This window comes from Cheilinus undulatus, linkage group 5 (genome assembly GCF_018320785.1).
Source record: "Cheilinus undulatus linkage group 5, ASM1832078v1, whole genome shotgun sequence".
Taxonomy (NCBI): Eukaryota; Metazoa; Chordata; class Actinopteri; order Labriformes; family Labridae; genus Cheilinus; species Cheilinus undulatus.
In genome coordinates, this window is record NC_054869.1 from 19,474,470 (window position 1) to 19,496,583 (window position 22,114).

Here is a 22,114-nt window from a genome sequence, read left to right on the forward strand (position 1 = left end):
CACCCAACAGCACACAAACTGTCAGTAGTCAGGACACTATACAACCGGGCCGCCATCATCACAGACACTCAGGACAAGGAGGAGGAGGCACACATACACAATACACTTACCAAATGTCAGTATCCACAATGGGCAATAGACAAAGGGAAACAGCAGGCACAAAACACAGAAAAGAAAAAGAGGAAACAAAACACTGACAACATCAACAAACCTGCCATAGCCACGTTACCATAAATCGGGGGGGTCACAGAACGCATACAGAGGGCCATGAGGAAACACAACATAAACACACCAGTCAAACCTCACACAAAACTCAGACAGTTACTAGTTAAACCAAAGGACAGAATACAGCCAGAACACAAATGTGATGTGATATATGAAATACCATGTCTCTCATGCATTAAAACATATGTAGGGGAAACTGGAAGACCTTTTGGAACATGGAAAAAAGAACACCAAAAAGAATGCGAAAAAGAAACTGCAAACAGACAAACAAGAGCAATAAAAGAACAAGCAGAGCAAGAAAACTTGAAATCAGCCATATCCGAAAACTGCAAGAGACAAAACCACATCATGGACTGGAAAAACGCCAGGGTCATCCGTGCCGAAAGCAACAGATACCACCGCTGGATCAGAGAGGCCATCGAGATCTGCAAACGAGGTCCGAGGAGCATAAATCATGACGAGGGAGCCTACACCTTGTCACACACATGGGATGTGGTCCTGGTGAAGGCGTCAGACAGTAGGGGGCGTAAGCTTCCCCTACTGTCTGGCAAAACCATGTAAGCAGCCTACAAGACACGTCACAGCACCATCACGTGACGCTTCTGACGAAAGCTACAGGAAGTAGCTGAAACATGTAAAGCAGGTAAACAAAACACTTCTGTCTGACTAAAAGAACTGTTACAGTACAGAGAGGAGAAAATGTCGCTATGTACATTTCAGCAACCAGTGACAATACATACCTTATAAATAAGGACATGTGCTAGGTTGTGCAACATAGTTTTTTTTTTTTTTAACAAAACAGTAGAAGTACAAAAAGCATAAGGCAATGAATTTCCTTATAGATCCAATTCTGATAGTTTTTTTTTAGTAAACAGGGAAGGAGCCAACAACTTAAGAAAAATCTACACTCAAGGCTCCATTCATTGCATTTAAAACATGACACTGACTCCCACAGATATGTTAATGAGGCCATTAGGGTAATGGTCAGGACATAGACTGGATAACTAAAGTAATGACTTGGAGCTAAACTATTTGAATAATTAATGGGAGCTGCACCAATTTACTTCAATACTGGCTTCGTAATTAAGAATTGGCCAAAAGAGACTAAATTCCTTGAAAAATTCTGGGAGAAAATAATTTTACAACAGGCCTGGAGATAACCCGAATAACTTCAGTAAATGCTGAAGGCTAAACTGACGGACCTTAAGTGTCAGTTAAACTTGATAAATGCTAGCTACTGCTCTGAGTATTTTTAAGAACAGCAAAGAGGAACAATGCTGAGGCTGATTAAAAGCAGGGACATAAAGCACAGAGCTTGATTTTTGGCTGGAAGGGACTTCATAGCGTCTTTAGTAAGCTTACAATTGAAAAAAAAGTCTACAGAGGGAAAATGCTCACTAAACCACCCTAAAAGATATACAGGTGCATCTAAAAAATACAATACAATGAAAAAGTTTGTGATTTACTTCATAAAGTTAGACGAAGTTCTAGATTTATCTCATACAAAGTAAAACATTTCAAGACTTTCTTTGTTTTAATCTTGATGATTACATCTGACAGATGAAAAATCAGCTGAAAAATCCACTGTCTCAAGATATTAGAATATTGTGGAAAAGTCCAAATTGCAGATTTCCTGAGCGTTCATTCTCTCATTCTGGTTATGGTTAAGACTGCTGACTTGACTACTGTCCAGAGAACAATTATTGACACCCTTACGAGGAGGGCAAGCCAAAGAGGGTCACTGCTGAAAGGACAGGCTGTTCTCTGAGTGCTGTATCAAAGCCTATTCCTTAGACGTTCACTGGAAGAGGAAAGTGTGGTAAGAAAAGCTGCACAAGCAACAGGGATGAGCTCAGCCGTCAGAGGACTGTCGCATAAAGCAGATTCAAGAACTTAGGGGAGCTTCACAAGGAGTGGACTGAGGCTGGAGTCAGGGTATTAAGAGCCACCACACACAGATGTATTTAGGAAATCAGCTACAAGTGTTGTGTCCTTAGTGTCGAGCCACTCCTGAACCACAGATGTTACAAGCTTCTCATCTGAGCAAAGGAGAAAAAGAACAGGGCCATTGCTCAGTGGTCCCAAGTCCAGTCTTCAGGTTTAACTAAATTTTGAATTTCATTTCGAAATCAAGGTCCCAGAGTCTGGAGGAAGATCCGAGAGGATCCAGAATCCAAGGTATTTGAAGTCTAGTGTTTTCAGTTTCCACAGTCAGTGATGGTTTGAGGTGCTGCTGCTGTTGGTCCACTGTGCTTTATTAAGTCCAGAGTCAACACTGTCTGTCTCCACCAGGGGATTTTAAGAACAATTTATGCTTCCATCTGCTGAGAAGCTTCATGGAGTTTGATTTCCTTTTCCAGCAGCAGACTTGGCACCAGCCCACAGTGAAGCCAAAACTACCAGCAATTGGTTTGCTGACCGTTATATTACTGTGCTGACGTTATATTACTGTGCTTGACTGGCCAGCCAGTGGTCTGACCTGAACCCTGTAGAGAATCTCTGGGGAAATGTCAGTGGGAATATGGGAAACACTAGACTCAACGATACTGTCGAGCTGAAGGCTGCTATCAGAGCAACCTGGGCTTCATAACACACCAGCAGTGCCACGGACTGATTGGCTCCACGCCACGTTGCATACATAGAGTAATTTGAGCAAAAGAAGTTCCAGCCAACTAATGAGTGCATAAATAAACATTATGTTCCAGATGGTCCACATTTCTGTATTATAAATCCTCTTTTTGACTGATGTTTTGTGATATTCTAATATTTTGAGATACTGGATTTTGATTTTTGTGAGCTTTAAACAGTAATCAAGCTTAAAACCAAAAAAAGTCTTGAAAATGGGATTTTCACTTGTTGAATTAAATCAGAAAAAAACTAGAAAAGCACAGAACGCAGACCTCCACCATTAGCCCTATCTCCCAATAGTACAGAATCCTTTAAAAAATTCCTGGATCCAGATGGTGATCCGGATTACCCAAAATCTAATCAGTTATTCCTTATGCCATTTCTGACATTTCCTGAAAATTTCATCAAAATCCGTCCATAACTTTTTGAGTTATGTTGCTGAGAAACTAACAAACCCACCCGATCACATAACCTCCTTGGCAGAGGTAATAACTTTTTCATGATATTCTAGTTTTTGAGATGCACCTATAAATATTAATTCACGCTGACATCAGCAATTCAGTAAGGTGGATGGTGGTGTATTAATTTGGGATATTTTCTTGACACAGTTAAGGGTCTTTCTACACCATGGCTAAAGATTTTTAATCTTTTATGTCCTATTTTGGCCAGTGTATCCATCTGTTAATGGGAACTTCCAGCTGAAATAAATTAAAATGTTTTCTGTCAAGAAACACTGTTTACACATGTACAGGATAAAATCTGAAAAGGATCAACTCTTACCATAGGGGGCACCAAATCAACACAAACTGGAAGTTCTTCACTGGAGCTTTAATTACGGTTGTATATCACTGGTTTTGCTTTTATTATGTCAGCTATTTTAAGTACATATTTTTCATTTAACAGACTTTAATAACCCTGGATAACACACTCCATCTTCTGGGGTGAAAAGCTTATATTATCACAGATTCATAAAAAAAACAAAAAACAAAAAACAGTCATCAAAAGAATGAAATGGAGAATCAAAGAGAAGACATGCATTTATTATGCAGCATACAGGTTACACTAGACAAACATGTCTTTTGTTCAACTGCAACATTATAAACAAGTAAGTTGTTAAGAAAATGTCCAAAATTCATCCGTTTCATATTTCCTGACTTGATGAGCAAAAAAACAAACAAAAGGTATCTTCTGCTGTGTAAAATACCTGGTAATGTGTTCTGTGGGCGTGCCCATTTGCACTCCTCTAAAACGACCATTTCTCAGTCCTAGCTTCAACTGACTTGACTAGACCCTTTCCAATGACCTGGAAGTCCTCCAAAATTGCCTCGACGTTAGGAATGGTTTTCGCGTCGTCCCCGGTCACCTGAACGGTCCGAGCAGACACCTGTGACGTCTGTGATGGGTGATGGAGGAGAAAGTAGAGCATAAGGTCAGTGATGGATGTAGACACGTGAGGGGGATAGATATGGAGACATATGTAGAACAAAGCAAGCGGTTAATAGGTGAACAGGCTGTTCTCTCTCACATGAATGATTTCAGATGAAGGGCATGAATAAATTAAGATTTACCTTAAAGGGTGCAGGGGTGAAGGCTTTTGGCTTCCACACAACCGCGATAACTGTTCCACCAAAGGGATCACAGAAGAAGAGGGCTATGTCTCCAAAAGCCTCCTGGAAATAGATAAGGGTTAGGATACAAGCTGACAAAATGAAACATTTTGTAGTAAGAGAGGGAAAAGTGGATTTTTGTTTCAAAGCAAAACTATGTGTCTACGGTCAGCATCATCAAACTTTTTTAGTCATTTAGGGGTACCTCTTTGACAACTGTATCCCTTTACAAGTATAAGAAGATGCATAATGAAGCAGAAGTCCTCTCATGCTATTAGCAGACAGACATGTGCATGAGTGCATGAAGAAAAAGGAGCTGCTAAAGCAGAAAGTTTCACAGAAACATTAACAATATCTTTATAAAATCTACTTATATTAAGGATCAGACCTGGTTATAAGACTACGCAAAGCAAAATATCACCCAGTATCACTCTGGTCTGTAATTAATTTTCGCAATCAGGAAGCTCCTGGAAGTCCCATACAATAAACTCCAGACCTGAACTGTTCACAGCCTCTCTTAAGTCACGTGTTGACAAGGTGCTAATAAATTCACACCCCTTCTTTTAAAAAAGGAGACTCCAGGACTCACTCTAAGCTCTGACAGGTAAAGGGACACAGGATTGTAGTCGATAACAGGCAGGGCCCCTCCAGATGCCGACACGGTGCCAGGCATGACGCCCCTGCTGAAGGTGACAGTTGGGGGGTCCACTGCTTGGCTGAGCAAGGGGACCTGCTTTGGGTTCAGGTGGATCAACACGTCATAGGCATCTAGAGGAGGACGCATCACCACCTATGCAAACACAGATTGGTGCACCATAGATCATCAGACAGCAGATCATTTCAGAAGGAATAAAGTGTCGAGTGAAGGATAGCTTTGAAATGCTTCTACCCACCCTGACATCTTCTATTTGGCTGCTGTCCATCAGCTGCTGTCCCAGTACCTTCAGACTCTCTGCAGCCATCATCACCATGCGCTGCAGCATCTACAGTCACGCAAAAAACATCATAAGATGGTCAAACATGGTAGATCAGATTATCCTGATGAACCAGCACCAAAAATATTCCCACACTGCTAAGTTATTTGAAACAAGACCTCTGTTGAGGTTGACATATAGAAACTTTACCAAACAAAAAAACCAGAACAACAAATAAAGACACAGAGGGAAATTATAGCACAAATCACTCAATATCCAGGAATTGCTGCAAGAGCATTTCAATGAGCTTCTTATTGGGAGGTTTTAACTAATGCGATGAAAGGAAAGCCACGTGTCAGAGAGGAGGCTAGGCTCTTTGGTCAGAGAGCTTCAGGGTCTGAGTGGCTTCATAAAATTGGTAGGAATAAGCAGAAAATCATGGTTTATTTTTTGCCATTTACAGTCACAAAATCATTCTTTAACATTTTATTTGGCTGGTGGTGGGCACTCTTTAATCTGTTTCTTTCATGTGGCTCTAATACTCAAACATACTCTCCATGTGGCACCTTTTGTCCCCAGAAAACATGCATGTCCACTGTATGTTTTCCTCTGGATTTCTTGCTCAAGAGAGGTAAAGTATAAGGACCTCTTGCTATCTACTGTTCCTTTTTTAAATTTTTATTGCTGTGGTGCATGCTCTAAACTGTGAGAAGACCTTTTCAGAGTTGTTCGATCAAGCTTGAATCAGCTGTTTTGGAGGCAGAAACCTAGAGTTTCTTATCTGAGGGTAAATCAACCCAGAGTTCAGGAGTACACTCCTGACCCCTGGTTTACTTGTTATGTTGAGAATGCAACATCATATCATCACTCCTATAATTTTCTGAGTATTTATGGTATTTAAATGGTGAATGTGGCCTTTTTTGAATAAGTTTTCTTCCAAGTCATTTAATTCGACACTCTGACATAATGATAAATAATCTCTCCTCTCAGAATGTCAGTAATTCAAGGAAATGTAAGAATAAAATGAAACTTAGGAACTGGAAACCCCTTCTGGTTTAGTTATAGATCATGAAAATGTGCAGAGCTACTTAACATTTCTGAGGTATAGAAAGCATCTTTTTTGTTCACATAAAATTGCACGCATTCATCCTTTAATCTGACTCACTCCATAACAAGCTGCTCCCTAGTGGTCAGTTGAGAGAACTTGTTGAGCTACCACTGAGCCACAACATCCACTCATGTGAGCAGTTTGTTTTTGAAACACCTTCTCACTTCTGGAAGTCATTAAGGCAGAAATTTGATTTACACAGGAAATTGATATTTGCAACCCAAGCAACAAGAAAAGACAAAGTGAAAATCTCCGTGGATGTTAAAATGAAAATAATTTGTAACTTTATGAATAAACATGCGAAATGAAGTCCACAATGACGTCTCTGTGAGGACGTCACAGAGCACAATGTTCCTGCTTATAAAGCAGGATGCTGGGAGAGGCTCACTGTTAATGTTGGGCTTGTTGGAGGAGTGAGGTGGTCTAGTACAGGAAGCTTATCTGGGTCAACTACGCACCATGGGCAGCTGGTTTGTGTACCTTTTCTGTGCACTGATGTGTGCCACTGGACTCATGTACAGCTACGGCCATGTCCAAACAGAGGAGTACAAAACAAAAAATCTACCTTATTATTCCACAGGGGAGGACAGCAATGAGAAGCAACTGGTGAGTTACACCTGATAGTCTGATAATCATCAATGTTTAAAACAGGAACTTTCTAAATATCTAAATATAGGTCAAAACGCTGTTTTGTTCACTTCTTTATCTATTTGTGGTATTTTAATTATAATTATAAAATTTCTGCTTTATTAGATCAACGATTTGCATGAAGTTTTGGAGAGGCTTCAAAACAATCAAATTCCAACTCTGAGGAAAAAGCATGGCTTTCTGCCTCTGGTATGTAAGCCAGCACATCTGTGCACCTGAACTTTTTGCCCCTTTATTCATCAATCTAAAGTTGATTCATTCACAGCTATATATTCAGCGCTTTTCCACTTGTGAAAACATGATGATAAGTCTTCATTTTATCAACTCCTAATATTGCAGTGCGATCCAGGGGACCAGTGTGCTCTGAGGAAAGGCTCCAGGATTGGGAAACTTTGTGACTGCTCCCTGCCAAGAACGTGCAACTCTTTTCTACATCGTTGTTTGTGATTCTGTGTTTGTTATATTTGTAACTCGAAAAAAAAAATCTATTTAAAAGAATAATGTTTAAGTAACTGATGTTCTCATGTTTCCTATTAACTCACTAACTGTAATATTTAATATTTTTTTATTCATAAAAGAGAAAATTTATTAAATGTGTTGTTCCGTGAGCTGTTCGTGTATTTCTGTGTCTACTGACCTGCACACTTGGCGCTCTCTTGGTCCACAAAGATAGTTTTTTATCTTTAGGCGTAGCTATAAACATGACGGGCAGAGACTCCCTTGAGGACATGAAGTCGTTCTTGATCTCTGTGTAGTCGGCAGCTACACGTGACGGAGAAAGAAACAACAATCAAACATGGTGTTGACCCAGCGATGGATATGAGCAGGATGTCAAAGTATGTCGGGTGTGTAAATAGAAGGAGGTCAGAGGCGATTTGTTTGTATGACACAGAGGTAAAAGAAGTGTGTGTGTGGGAGAGAGGGCTTGCCTGTGAGCTGGTTGTTTAGGTTGACAACCAGCGGGTTGTTCCTCCAGTCAAAGGAAGAGAGCAGATGAAGGAAGCGAAGGAAGCCGACCTGAGGAGAACTGAGGAGGACAGAGAAATTCATTCACATGACCTACTGAACGAACAAAGAAAGGTAAAAAGAAAAAAAACATCCACACGAGATGATTATAAAAAAGCAGAAAGTTACCCTGGAGGCGTAAAGGGGGCAGGATGTAGGAAAAGCGACGCCACCAAAAGGTCTGCTGTGTCCTCTGTTAGGTCTTCGCTGAAGAGCTGAGACCCCAGCCAGCGTTTGGCCAGACGACACACTGCTCCGAAACATGTATGCTGCTGCTGGAGCCTACCAATATAAAACACATAAGATGAAGCAAATAAGACAGAGGACGGAGACTATGGGGAAACAGTGAAAATAAAAACAACAAGTGTTCTCAACATTTTCAAAGAGTAACATGTGAGGTAAAAAAATGCAAAGGGTACACACACACTGAGCCTACTTTGTACTTTTATTTCAGTCTTACCCGTGCAATGTGCTTGTAAGTAGAGGCTTATGTATGGTGGCCATCTCCAGCGCCTGAGCCTCCTCATTGTCCCTTACAACCAGCAGCCCTTCTGCATTCAAACTCTCCCGCAGCACTTGGGGCTCACGGTGGTATGCCACCTGGATGCGGAACACCAAACCATCCTGGGTACACAGACAAAGGGAGAAAAAACTGTATTCATAAAGAGAATGACAGTGTTTACAAATGAGATTATGCCAGCTCTTGCACAACAGACAAAAAATGTTTTCTGAAGTACCTTCAAAACATCCAGGTGTGTGGGGCAAGGTCTGCATGTATAATTATGATGCTTCTTGAGCAACTCGCCCAGGTGGATATGAAAAGCAGCTCGTATATGACGGATGGCGAGGCGGTCATGTGGCCACTTCCCGCTTCCTTCCATGTGACAGATCACTGCAAAAAAGAGATCGTAAAATATTTGTGTGAGAACTGCATGGTCAACAGCTGTAATAAATACGTTAGAATTTAGCTGCTTAGCAGTTTTACCAGTTTTCATTCCAGTTTGTTAAAGTAGATTAAACAGAACATGCATGTAACCACAAAAAGGGCATGTGAAATTAAGAGTGACATTTTCATCTATCAGTGGAAGACATCTCAAGAGTTAACAAATGTAGATGTTTTCTTCTCTGGATTAAATAAGAGTTAGCTAAAACTAGTTGCTGACGGATGCACTTTACCTGTGATAGGAGTGATGTACGCTGGACAGGGTTTTCCGTCCTTTGGCACTAATGATCTGCTAGTCTTGTCTCTGTCAAAGAAGGAGTAGTCCAGCTTCAGTGGCACAGGAGGAAAGACCTGCAAAGGCACAGATTAAATGTTAAAACTGCTATCAGCCAAATCAACAATATACAAACCTTACTCAGACTAGCAATAACAACTAGCTCATTCAGTGTCATTTAAAGGCATGATATTCATTAGGGATGCACGATGGGTATTGGTAGATATCAAGATTTCTGCTGATATTTACATCTGATATTTTGACTGGGTATTTCAGCATATATCGACTGTAAATTTTGTCCATATACACTAATAAATTAGTGGAGTTTTAGGCTGAACCAACAGACCTATGTCAGCTGAGGTATTTTTCTTTATATATTGTCATTCTATAAACTTGAAAGTGATTTTAGGGACTAAAGTATGTTTCCTTGGTCATCCTCAAACCTTAAAGTGTGTCCAAAAGGACTGAAATTTCTTGCCTGAAAAGCATATTTCAATATCGGTATCGATATCAGCTAAAATTAATCTGTAAATGTCAGCATATCAGATATTGGCAGAAATCCAGTATCGTACATCCTTAATATTCATGCCTTGGTGATTGCAGGCGAGCGAGCAAAGTGATCCCTACTCTGCTTTGGCATCAGACATAAAAACAGAGGCGTTACCGAGGTGAGAAGCACATAACACACTGTGGTTGTGGTTTCAATATGAATGCCTTGAGGTGGCTTCATTACAGCGTTGTTGCCTCAGTGTCCTGGAGTCACATTATGATGGTATTAAATATTTTCTGACAAACCTACATAAACGGACACTACCTTAATGAGAACATACTTTTGGTAATAAGTAGGGGTTTTACCTGTGTGTATCTAAGTGCCTGGTGGGCTCCTTGCACTGCTGTGATGGAGAGAGGCAGACCCTCCAGCCTCCATAGTTTTCTACTCAAGTCATCATAAGACTGAACCACCAGTAAACTCTCCTCCTCTCCAGTAGTAGGAACCTAAAGAGAAAAACGTCACACATATCAAGTCAATCTTTACTTAAATCTTAAAGAATCATTAAAGGCATGGTGTAAATTTCTTTGATGTCCATGGAAGATTTAAAAAAGGATAAAGGCATAAAGAAACAAGCAGACAAATAAATCTAACCAACAGAGATGAGCACAGAAAGGTTTAAGTAGTTACATTCATCAGAAGATTAGTTGAGAATCAGGAGAATAATTGTGGTGAGTTTAATAAGAGCTGTGGAATATTCCAAGGGCAGAGAAGCAAAAATATGTTTCCCCTCATTTAATGATGGCACATCTGATAAGGAGTATTGACCATACACTTTAACAGACAAGATAATGAATACTGACAACAAGAATGTACATAATTCATATATAAGGGTAATTTAAAACATATAACATCCTTATCAATGTTATAGGAAATAGATACTAAATAAAGTCATTCAGAAAGTATTTGGACCCCTTCACTTTTTAAATCTTGCAGCCTAATACTTCAGTCATTTAAATCTCCTTTTTCCTCACACCTGGATAATCAAAAGAAAGAAAGAAAAAAAAAGTAGAAATCAGAATTTCTGCAGAGGCATTATTAGCCTGGGAATGATGACACTAGTATTAAAATTCATTGGAGGACAAAAAATGACAATAAAGTATTTAAATTAAACAGACATAATTGATTTTCTTCTCCTCCACAAAAAGAAAAACAATTTCATGACAAAGTAGTGCATAAAATAACCCTGAACACATAAAAGAAAGTGTTACACCTCAAAAGTTTCTGGGGGAGGACCCCCAGACCCTCTTCTAAAAGAAATTTGCGTCCTAACTAAAGCAATGCATGTGTTCACTCAAAGCTAACTTTAAACCTGGAACAAGTGTTTCAACAAAACCCATATCTTGGACCCCCCCCCCCAACCTACTGTTTTATAAAACTTAAACATTTGCAGGTATGATTTCTTTTGAAGGTACATGTTGTTGCAAAAGGTATTAATACTTAAACCAGTGTGATACTTCAGGGTTTTTTTTCTCTCAAATTTGCAAATTTTCCAAAATTCTGTTTTCACTTTGCCATTATGGGGTACAGAGTGTAGATTAAAGAGAATTAAAAAAAATAACTGTTGCATCAGGCAGCAACACATTTTAAAAAAAAGTGAAGTGGATTTGAGTTCTTTCTGAATGCACTGCATATGAAGTGTATAATGTTTTGTCGCATAATTAATGAGTTTTTTACTCAGGGGTAGCTCAAACAGGAACACAGGACACCGCAGGCTAAATAAAAAAGAGCCAGTAAACAAGGTAAACAATACACATATTTACATCTAAAAGATTCACACATAATACTAATGTTATTATTCTAAATTATTCTCACTGACTTTGCTTTGAATTGATATTTATCAAAATAAAATAAATCGCACAGATTTTGCATTTACCTCACTTCCCGTTTTGATGACGTCATCCACCATCGCCCCCACATATCGCACACAGGACTCTGGGATGTCCGCATGTCTAGTGGACAGTAAATGTGTTATTCCTTTTAGAAAAGAGGCTTTAACAAAGCCATATCAACAACCATATTAGCAGCACATTCCTACATGACGGTCAAATGAAACGGGTCACTAGTTCAACGACCCCCTAATCCCATCTGGGGACATGTCGCTAGCTAGCTGGCTAAAGTAAAACATTTGGATCCAACAGACATGAAGCGCTCCGGGAGGAGACGGAGCTCTGTGTGGGACTGCTTTGAACAAGTGGGGAGCTTTGTTCGCTGCACGAAATGTGAGGTTACGCTGAAGTACTGCGGCGGAGCCACCAGCTCCATGATAAACCACATGAGCAGGTACCATCCATCCCCAACACCCCCCGACGAAGACGAGAAACCGGTGATCTGCGGGGGCCATTGTATCGACGAGGAGAGTACGGCTAATTCAGACATCATGCAGGTGTCTGTCATGTCACCCAACGTTAACATGACAAGCGCCCAGCACGAGCGTGACTATGGGGAGAGAAAGCGCCTGAAGCGGAGCTCTGTTTGGGACATTTTTATTAAAGTGGACGACGAGGTCCACTGCACTTTGTGCGACACGAAGCTGAAATACAAGAGCAGCACTACCAGTATGATGTACCACATTAAAAACAAGCACCCGGACTCTGTGCCTAACGATGGTGTGTCAGTAGCAACACATGCAGAGGTGACTGAGCTGATCTGCAGAATGATAGAGAAGGACCTGCTTCCCATCAGTGTGGTCAATGGGGATGGTTTTAGGGACCTTCTTGCATACACTGTGCCCAACTATAAGATGCCATCTCCCGGGGATATTACCCGTCTTATTGAGGGCCATTTCCAGGAGAAGGTAGAGGAGCTTATAGGGCAGCTGGGGAAGGTGGAGAAAGTTGCTCTCACTGTTGACATCTGGACAGCTCTTCAGTTCCAGAGGTACACTACAGTTTCCTGCTCATTCATAACAGAAGACTGGCAGGGGAGATCTGCTGTGCTGCAGACACACAAACTATCATCAGACAGCCACAATTCTGCAGACAGCATCACGGAAAGCCTTCTTAACACTGTGCATAACTGGGGTCTTGCTGGAAAAGTGACAGCGTGTGTTCACAACAACACAGAGGACATATTTTCAGCCCCTGCATGCCCCCCTGTTACATGGGACTACGCCACTTGCTTTGCCACTACATTGCAGCTTGCAGTCAACGATGGGCTTAGCGAGGATATAGTCCGCATCATTGCTGCTGCAGGAAAACTAGTCAAGCACTTTAATCATAACCTGCTGGCAAGTGAGGCATTGGTGCAAAAGCAGGTTCAGATGTGCCTGCCTCAGCACAAGCTCATCCAATCACAGAAAGCTAGATGGGACACAATTTGCGACATGTTTGAGCGGTTACTGGAGCAGCGGTGGGCAATCAAAGCTGTGCTTTCTGATCGCACATTTACCAACAGACAGGAAGCCCAGATTCTTGAGATTGGGGATGATTGTTGGCAAATAATTGAGAGTTTCACACCTGTGCTGGCAACACTGAAATGGGCAACTACAGTGATATCTGCAGAAACAGAAGTATCCATTTCAAACATCTATCCGATCACATTCAGTCTCATTCAGATCCACCTTGTGCCCAAAGAGCATGATGTTGAACAAGTCTCTGAGTTCAAAATGAAGGTTCAGAAGTCACTTAGAAATCACATGGAGGTATGCTATTTGTTCTTACAATATACTTCTTAATAACTTGATATAAATGCTTTCAAAACAGGAATGATGTTTATCATGGTAATCTGCATTCCTTTTACATAATTGATAATATTAATTTACTCTACTGTTTACAGGTTGACTCCAACGACCTCGCCTCGAAACCAGCCCTGATCGCCTCCATGCTGGACCCCCGCCACAAACATCTCAGCTTCCTTACACCGACAGGAAGACTGGCTGCAAAGGTTAAACTGCATGAACTGGTATCAAAACAAGATGTGATCACAAAAGACGAGCAGCAAGAGACCCCGGTAACACCTGGTATTAGCCAGGTACCTTTGCCCTCACAAACAAGAAGTGACACCAAAAACACCATGATGTTGCTCCTGGGAGACAACTACAGCTCTTCCTATGCTACGGACTCTGAGGCCCAGGTAGATTACTACCTGAGAGACATTGCTCCCTCACTGGACATAAATCCTCTGGACTGGTGGAGGGTAAATGGACCAAGATTCCCAAAACTGGCCACTCTGGCAAGACATTACCTGTGCATACCTGGGGTGTCACTGCCATCTTTGTTGTCTGAGGCTGGACAAACTTATTCAACAATACGTACAAGACTTAGTCCAGAGCATGTTGACATGATGATCTTTGTAAACAGAAACATTTAATCTAAATTACCCTGTATAATTAAGGAGTTATTGTAGGACTGTTAGGCAACTATTTGTTGCCTTTAATGTTATATACAACCACTTATTAATGGGTTTTCCCTGATTCTACTATTTATAGGTTTGAGTTTGAATAACTATTTTTTGTTTCAATGTATACAACATTTTTCCAAACTTCTATTATAATTAAGATATTTTATTTGTGGAAAGTGAAAACTAATTAAGAAAACAAAAAGATGCAATGTCTTTCAGCATACAAACAACGGCCTAAAAAATACTATTTTTTAAGTTAGGCGAGGCAAAAGAAACCACTTATGCTTATTTAATAAAGTCAACATGTCTTAACATTCAGGGTTCGTTTAAACAGTTTTAATTAGATGCACAATATCTGCATATCGATATTGGCATATTGGCCATATATGTGAATGAATGTGTGTAGTTTAAATTTTAAAGTGTAATTTAAGGAATCAAGTTCAAGGTCAGGACTACAATTGCATATCAGTGCTGATATTGGTATCAGCCAAAATGCATTGCAAAAATTGGCACATTAAATCTTGGCAAAAATTTCCATATTGTGCTTCTCTAGATTTGTTTTTGTAATGTGAGCTACAATAGAGGGATTTTGTGTCAGTAAACAGCAAAAACACGATCGTAGCTTTCAGCTTATTCCTACTGAACTTATGAGCAGAGCTAATTTAACCTACATACTCACTGACCAAAGAGCCAACCAATAGTCAAATTACTGCAAGAAACTTAAAGTTGTCTTAACTTTTGGTAAGCCCTGTAAAGAAAAAAAAAAAAGCACTTCTTAAAACCAGGGTTTCTACGTGCTTTAACGTGTGCAGAAGCAAACAGAAGAACAAAATATGAGCTCATACAAAAATACATTTTTCTGGCCTTCAGTTAAGGTTTAGTTGCAGTCAAATCTGCGCTGAGGGCCTGACTGCTATGGAAACTCTAAGCAGCCTAGATTTTTTAAATTCACCAGCCGTGGTGGCTGGAAGGCAAAAATGTTCATTTCCATCACTGCCACTATCATGGGAAAAGCAGACTTGTTGCAAGAAAAGGAGTTAAATGAGTTGAAATGTTAAGAAAACATTTAAATATACCCATTATCATGGTAAAATAAATGTAGGAATGCATGTCCATAGGTCTTCAGTAATTCATTAACTTTTGGCTCCAGACCCACCAGAACCACAAATTTAAAGGACATGGAGAAACAAACCTGCAAATCAGGTTGTTTCTCCATTTCTGAGATCCATCAGTGTTATTTCATTCCATCAAGCTTTGTGTTAACGATCATTGCCATGTCTGTTTGTCACAATTCCTTCTTCAGTCAGCTTATTTTAAAAATGTATTTCTTTTAACCTTTATTTAACCAGGGAAACTTAATTGAAATTAAAAATCTCAATGAGCTCTGCATCACATGACAGTCCACAAAGTTCTCTGCTTCCCTCGGCATTTTCCCCCTTAAAACAGGATTTCTGATTTTAAAAATTGAATATGTTTAAAATGTACCATTTTAAATTGCGGCAGCCCTGGTTGTCTTGTGAGCAAAACAGGGAGGTTAAAAATCCTTCTTATCACACCTCACACCACAGGAAAATCTGTTAATATAATCTTCAGCCGTCAGGTTATCATGCCTTTGCTAACTTTGGTTGGAAAGTGGGGAATTGGGTGCAAAATTGGCCCAGTAACATGGTACCCCTCTATAGGAAGTGTCTGATAAATTATTTCTCTAAATTGATGTCCAAAATCAGGACCACTCCAGATTTTCCTTAAACCAGCACCTCTATATGCCTGGAAGCCATTCTATTCTGGTTTCTACTAAATTAACACTCTTTTTACATTGGAGGACTGATTTGGTCATATTCTGATAAGCCAATAAACAAAGCTGAACTGCTTTTTTTTTTAGCCAACTGCAGTGTAAAAGGCTGGTGGTGAGCATGTACCCAAAAGCAGTTTCCATCCAGGCCATCGTTTTGATCTGTTTGACGGTGCACTCTCTCCTACTGCGCCCGTTAATTCATGATGATTATTTGCTTATCATTTGAAATGCACTGCATGCTCCATGTGTTCTTAGTCAGACTCCTTTTCTTAGACAATCTGCTCTTTTCAGCTTGGCACCTGCTGGAAGTGGCTTTGTTGAAAATACTCGACATGCATCTCCATGTAGTAGATTGGTGCTTCTGGCATGTGTGAAAACTGCAGATTATTCTCCAAATATTGACTTCTGGAGTCCTGGGTTAAAACATTTGTATTCTGTTGTTTAAATACAAGTAAAAACTTGTTTACATTTTTTCTGGGTCAGAGATTTTTCCAAGTGGTCTCTTCATTATTTCCCACAGCTGAAGATTATCACTCTCAAATGTAGTCCACAACATTGAAACACTGACTTATTTTTCCCATTTCCCCACGTGACTTGATGGCTGAGACTCTTGGTTTAGAACAGTCGGCCAGTAGTAAAAATTATATCAGCAACATCTGATGTAAAACATGTAGGCTTCAAATGCTTGGCATTTAAGATTGAACATCTGGCATGCCATTATGTCTAGTGGAGAGTCATGTCTACTCCTTTAGATACACCTGCCTTACCTTAACACAGGTGTTATGCAAACTATTATGTAAACTCTGAATTGGGAAATCACTGCTGTTTTGTTTCCAAGAAAGAGTGCTACATTATACTAGTGTACTATCCAAGTAAGTGTGCTCTCACTGGGAAAACTACCCTCTTTAAGTTTACCAGTTTTGCTGTGATATATACTGTGATGCTGAGTGTGCTATGCCAACATTAAATACATACAGCTGCAGCAGATGTGTGATAATCTGTCTGGGAACCAGTCGCTTCTGGCATGTGCTCTCTCCCTCCCACAGCACGGCCTCAGTGATGGCACCGTCCTGAAAGCGACGGAGCTCAGAGCGAGAGCCCCATAGCTGACGGAACTCAGCAGCCTGGGAGAGAAAATTCATTATTTAATTAAATCATTACAAGCATAACCGTGCACATGTGACAAGAAAGTCTAAAATATTCAAAATTCTAAAAAAAAATGATGTAAGAAACAGTTTGCCTGTTGCAAAAGACCAACTTTGTGAAAGCCCAAATTGTAATCATCCTAGAAATAAAAAAAGATCTGACCATAACATTGTATTTGGTGTATTATTTAAAAAGTTAATTTATAAAGAGTACAAACAAACAGCAATGTAAAATGGTTCAATATTAGAGGAGAGACTTTTACAAACAGTGCCCCCTCTCTGTAGCATGTTTTATATTGAACTGATAAAAATAAATGACCATGTAGGTTTAATTTAATAGAAAATATGAACAGAAAACAGAGGTTACCTTAGGACTGTCTGCAGGAGGCCCTCTCTCCAGAACAGAAGCTGCCAAATCCGGTCTTAGAAGCAAACCAAAGGAGAGGGGAGGCTGGGCTTTATGTTTTGGAGCTTCATTCTCAACAGACCACTGTGAGGAAAAAATGTTCAACAAATTCAGTGACGTAAAGATTTAAACAACAATGTACAACAGTGTTTAATTAGATTTACTCCATGTTACTTTCCAGATAAGTTTGAAACTTCAGTGTGGACTCCGCCAGTTTAAAAATCCTGGCATGGATAACTGTTATTTACGAATGCCACTCATTCTCACCTCAGGATCTGGGGACAGAGAGTGCGTAAGAAGCTTGATCCTTTGGCCTAGGCCTTGCTGAAGAAGTAACAGAATAAAAGGGAGCGCAGTGTGGACATAGTTTCCACTGTGGTCCATCAGCTCACTGAGAAGATTCAGCTTCTTACAGCTGGACTGAAGCTTCACCAGCTCACATAACCTGAGAGGGGGAAGAGAAGAAACCATCAGGATTGACTGGATTAGGATGGGAACTCAATTAGAATTTCAAAAGAAAAAAAAAATAATTGAAGTCTCACTGGAAGACATGGTCGCTTGTCTCTATCATGGGTTTCGGGGTCATGAGGAGGCTGTGGAACCCGTCCACTGTTGGGTCGTCCCAGAACTGCATCGACACAGAAGCTTCATGCTGCAGCTGAGGAGTAATATGAATTAAGCTAGTAAGACCCATTTTTGATGTCTGTGTTAAAATAATTTTGCTTTAACACTCATCTCATTTTTGAATACTTACCTGTTTGTAGGTACAAGCAGTCATGTCGGCACACATGTTGAGATGACCGGAAGGGTCAACAAACACCACCTGGAAAGCACTGTGGAACTCTGACAGAGATGGCTGCAAGGAAAAGAAAAAGACAGCTTGAACTATAAATATTAACTAAGACAGTATGCTCACAGGTTCATCATTTATAATGCGGTCCAGACCACTCACAGCTGTGGAGTCAGGATCTTTTGCTAGGCTGATTCCATTCACTGTCAGATCTGTTGATGCTAAATTAAGAAAAAAAGGTGTTTTAGTCTTCAAAAAGTATGCACAGTGGATTAACAAGGTCTAAAAAACCCTGTTAAAATGTTTTATTTTTTGTGGTGTAAAGATGAGGCACAGATATGTAGGTTTTTCCACCCTTCTTGTTACCTGTAACATATCCAGTTCAATTGAAAAACAAAAACAGTGATGTATGTTAAGGGCAGCATCTTGCTTTGGGGACATTTCTCTTCAGCTGGAACTCTGTTTTTAGTGAAGGTGGAGGGACAAAGTAACATTTCCAAATATTAATCAGTTTTAGCATTAAACCTTCAGGTATTTGCTAGAAAGTTGAGAGGAATTTCAGTGCGACAATGACTCAAAGTATACATCAAAATCAATGGCACACAAGGCTTCACCAGAGTGAGATAGAAGTTTTGGACCTGCCCAGCCAAAGCACAGCCCTGAATCGTATGGAAATCGTATTGCCTGAAGAGGAATGTGCACAGGAAATACCCTCATTATCCCACAGTTTCACCTATTTTTGCATGAAAGAGAAGGAAGATTTTGCTTTTTGCTGAGAGAGGCCATGCTGATAGACTCCTAACCAAAAAGCATGAATGCTGTAATAAAATAAAAAGGTGCCTTAGTGATGTGGAGTATGGATGTGCATATTTATGCAATCATGTATTTCTTCTTTTTGTTATTTTCACCTAAAATATGAATTTCTTTTATCAAATTGAATTGTGCATCTTACTGGTCACCATAAAGGTAGAAAACGTTCTGTGATCATATATCTTGGCCTCATTTTTCCATCACAAAAAATATGGTATTTAACACTGCAGTATAGATGTTTTAGAGCTACTATACAACTAAGAAAAAAAGTTCTCACCCAAGAAGTTCAGACTGTTCCGAAGCAGCTGATAGGCTGTCATGGTGTTACTGATTCTGTGAGTGGTCAGCAGATAACTCAACAGCATTGAAGCCAGGAAGCCACTGAAACCACCAGTGCCCTAAAAGACATTGAGAGATACATGAATAAAGACGAATGGAACAAGGTAAAAGAAAAAAAAAAACAAAAAGGAAGCTTTTCGCAACAGGTAAAAGAGCAATCTTAGTCCTCCTTACCAGGTCAAGCTCTCTTTGACGAAGCCAGACTTTTAGTAAAGCCACCCCATCACCAAAAGCTGAGCATTGGGAGCTGACAGCCGAAAGAAACTGGTGGTGAGCCCTGGGCAGTAAATCCCCCAGAACAGAGCTGTTGTAATGTGGAGTGGGAGGTTCACTGCTCTCTGTAACAAAAACAAGAAAGACACTGATCCTCCTGATAATGAAACTTGAATTAAAAGTGCTGCTAAAAAGTCGTAACAATCACTACTACCAGCAAGGGAGGTCTGCAATCCGGTGTACCACTCTGTGCGAATATTATTCCTCTGAGGATGAAAACGACTTGGCTTGAAGAATCCAGGAGGAGGACAGGCATGAACACGAACAGTGAAGCTGTTTGTTTCTTTACCTGAATGAGTTGATTCGATGGCACAGTTATTCATAAAACTCAAATCATACAGTTAAACTGATGAAAAAACAATGAATACTAAATTCAGTGCTTTTTTAAAAGCTGTGAGTTTTGGGTAAAATATGATGAAAACAAAGTGTCATACCTGGAGGAGTCAGCAGCAAAACAGGGCGGAGACGGTTCCCATGAAGACAGGAATAACGCATGGTCCCAATGTCAGAGAAGGACATCAAGTGCTGGGCCAGACCTGCCAGGTAGAGAGCCCTTTTCCTTGGATACCTCTGGTTCAGGGCATCCTTTGGGTGGAGAATGTCCTAAAAACAAAGAGATGAGTGGAGAGAATACACAGATGTCAATATTACATTGCAGATATTTAGCACATTTCCTGGAGACTCTAAGTGATCAGATACAAAAGGAGGAACGGGTGACTTACAGGTGGGATTGTGACCGCCAGGTCAACTATGATGCGTGGTTTGGTGCAAGTGCCCAAAGGGTAGCTGCCAATCAGGTCAATCGAAGCAGGAGGTGCCATGTGGAATTTGCCCTTTGTTGTTTTGGGCACCAAGAGGAATGGGACCTTAACTGCTCCAGACAGCCATGACAGGTCACTTACCTGAATACAAAATCAGACCAAGTTAAGGATGACAGTGTGTGCACTTGTGGAGATCTGAATAAATGGAATAAAGCCTCTATAGGTGGTTACAAATTATGTTCCACATACTTCAACCTCAGGTGACTCAGGTACAGTCTGAAGCAGCTTGGTGACTGCCTGAATGAAGGAGTCTATTTGTTGTTTCCTACGCTCACACAGGGAGACCTCTTTCAGCAGCTCCTCCATCTGTTATTGTTGACAGATTACAGATATTTACACAGAATGTGATTTCTTTTATCTGCTCTTTCATGGTCACGTCAGATGTCCTACCTGCATTTTGATCAGACTGCAGTGAAACAGGCTTTCTGTTTCTTTCAGCTGGTTGAGCTCCTCTGCTGTGGGAGGTCTGTATAGATCACTACGAGAGAGCTTCACCGGATGATAGACCACATCCTCCTCTGCTGGTTTGCTCCTTTTGGCTTTACTGGGAGCCTCATTTTCCTCCCCTTCATTTGAGGAGTCTGAGGGATTCATCTGTATATGATAACAAACATTAAATTTACTACAGACACCAAAGAAATAATGGTGACAATAGTGAAGAAAACTTGTCTAATTGCGCCTTTTTCTAGAGACGTTTATGTTAAATTGCCTAAAAAGCAACAAACGTGTACTTTTGGCTGTAGTCTGCACAGCGTTTTAGCTAACCTTTTAGCCGCCATAAGACAACATATGTCACAAATCTCACCTCTTCGAGATCCTCTACAACTGTCTGCTTCTTCTTCATGTCTTCTCCAGTTTCAAAGTGATGGCAGTCCCGACTTTTTATTTGTATTTTTGATCAACACTGCTTCCCCTCCATTACGCTCTCACATGTGCAAAGGGTCAACTAAACATGCTGTTTAGCAAAATATTTCTCTGATTGGTGCAGAGGCGGTGAAAGCTACTGCTGATTGGCTCGCTGGTCTCAATGCGTCACGTTGGCTATGCAAGTTAGGTTGCAGCGTCAGACTCTGAAGCTACTGGTGGGTACTGTAGTTTAAATTTTTGTAAAGAACACCATAGGTGCGAAGTACAAGCTGGATTTCCAATATTAAAATCGCTTTAGGTTGAATATTAAGGACATACATAAAGGACACGTAATGTGATCGTTTTTATGTAGTCATTATCTATTTATTTTAAGTCATTACAGATCGTGCCAAGTGTGTTTACATCTGCCCAACAGCAATGTTTAGCCTTGCAATAAACCTGCATTGCAGAAAAGAAAAGGTAATATTAATGTTGTTGTAGAACATATTTGAAAGGGAATTAGTATAACCTTGACATAGATTAGGAGGATTTCGGCCGTTCACTTGTATGTTATTGTTATTTTTAAGAGGTATTTCCCAGGGGTGGAAAGTAACTAAATACATTTACTTAAACTAGGTAGCTTTTA

At 40.3% G+C, this 22,114-nt stretch overlaps 3 protein-coding genes across 4 annotated transcripts; 2 read left to right on the plus strand and 1 right to left on the minus strand.

The window, feature by feature from the left end:
• Positions 1-3,872: 3,872 nt before the first annotated feature.
• nol6 (nucleolar protein 6 (RNA-associated)) lies at positions 3,873-21,568 on the minus strand. 2 transcript variants are annotated; one of them, XM_041787654.1, is made up of 26 exons: positions 21,428-21,568; positions 21,013-21,216; positions 20,812-20,928; positions 20,524-20,703; positions 20,236-20,404; positions 19,956-20,090; positions 19,703-19,866; positions 19,467-19,587; positions 18,542-18,600; positions 18,344-18,445; positions 18,132-18,247; positions 17,857-18,034; positions 17,551-17,673; positions 17,014-17,162; positions 11,779-11,854; positions 10,208-10,348; positions 9,312-9,429; positions 8,873-9,027; positions 8,596-8,759; positions 8,265-8,417; positions 8,060-8,157; positions 7,768-7,892; positions 5,354-5,443; positions 5,050-5,250; positions 4,422-4,523; positions 3,873-4,246 (listed from the first exon to the last, which is right to left on the minus strand). In XM_041787654.1, the coding sequence occupies exons 1-26, from the start codon at positions 21,464-21,466 to the stop codon at positions 4,097-4,099; spliced, it is 3,429 nt and encodes a 1,142-aa protein (XP_041643588.1). In that variant the 5' UTR covers positions 21,467-21,568; the 3' UTR covers positions 3,873-4,096. The 2 variants fall into 2 exon arrangements, with proteins under 2 accessions (XP_041643588.1, XP_041643587.1); XM_041787653.1 differs by having other exon boundaries at positions 19,953-20,090.
• LOC121509882 (cocaine- and amphetamine-regulated transcript protein-like) lies at positions 6,912-7,577 on the plus strand. The gene is made up of 3 exons (XM_041787656.1): positions 6,912-7,088; positions 7,236-7,319; positions 7,470-7,577. Exons 1-3 carry the CDS (start codon positions 6,942-6,944, stop codon positions 7,575-7,577), a joined length of 339 nt encoding a protein of 112 aa, XP_041643590.1. The 5' UTR covers positions 6,912-6,941.
• On the plus strand, positions 11,872-17,006 carry LOC121509881 (E3 SUMO-protein ligase ZBED1-like). The gene is made up of 2 exons (XM_041787655.1): positions 11,872-13,545; positions 13,680-17,006. The coding sequence occupies exons 1-2, from the start codon at positions 12,046-12,048 to the stop codon at positions 14,211-14,213; spliced, it is 2,034 nt and encodes a 677-aa protein (XP_041643589.1). The 5' UTR covers positions 11,872-12,045; the 3' UTR covers positions 14,214-17,006.
• Positions 21,569-22,114: the final 546 nt, after the last annotated feature.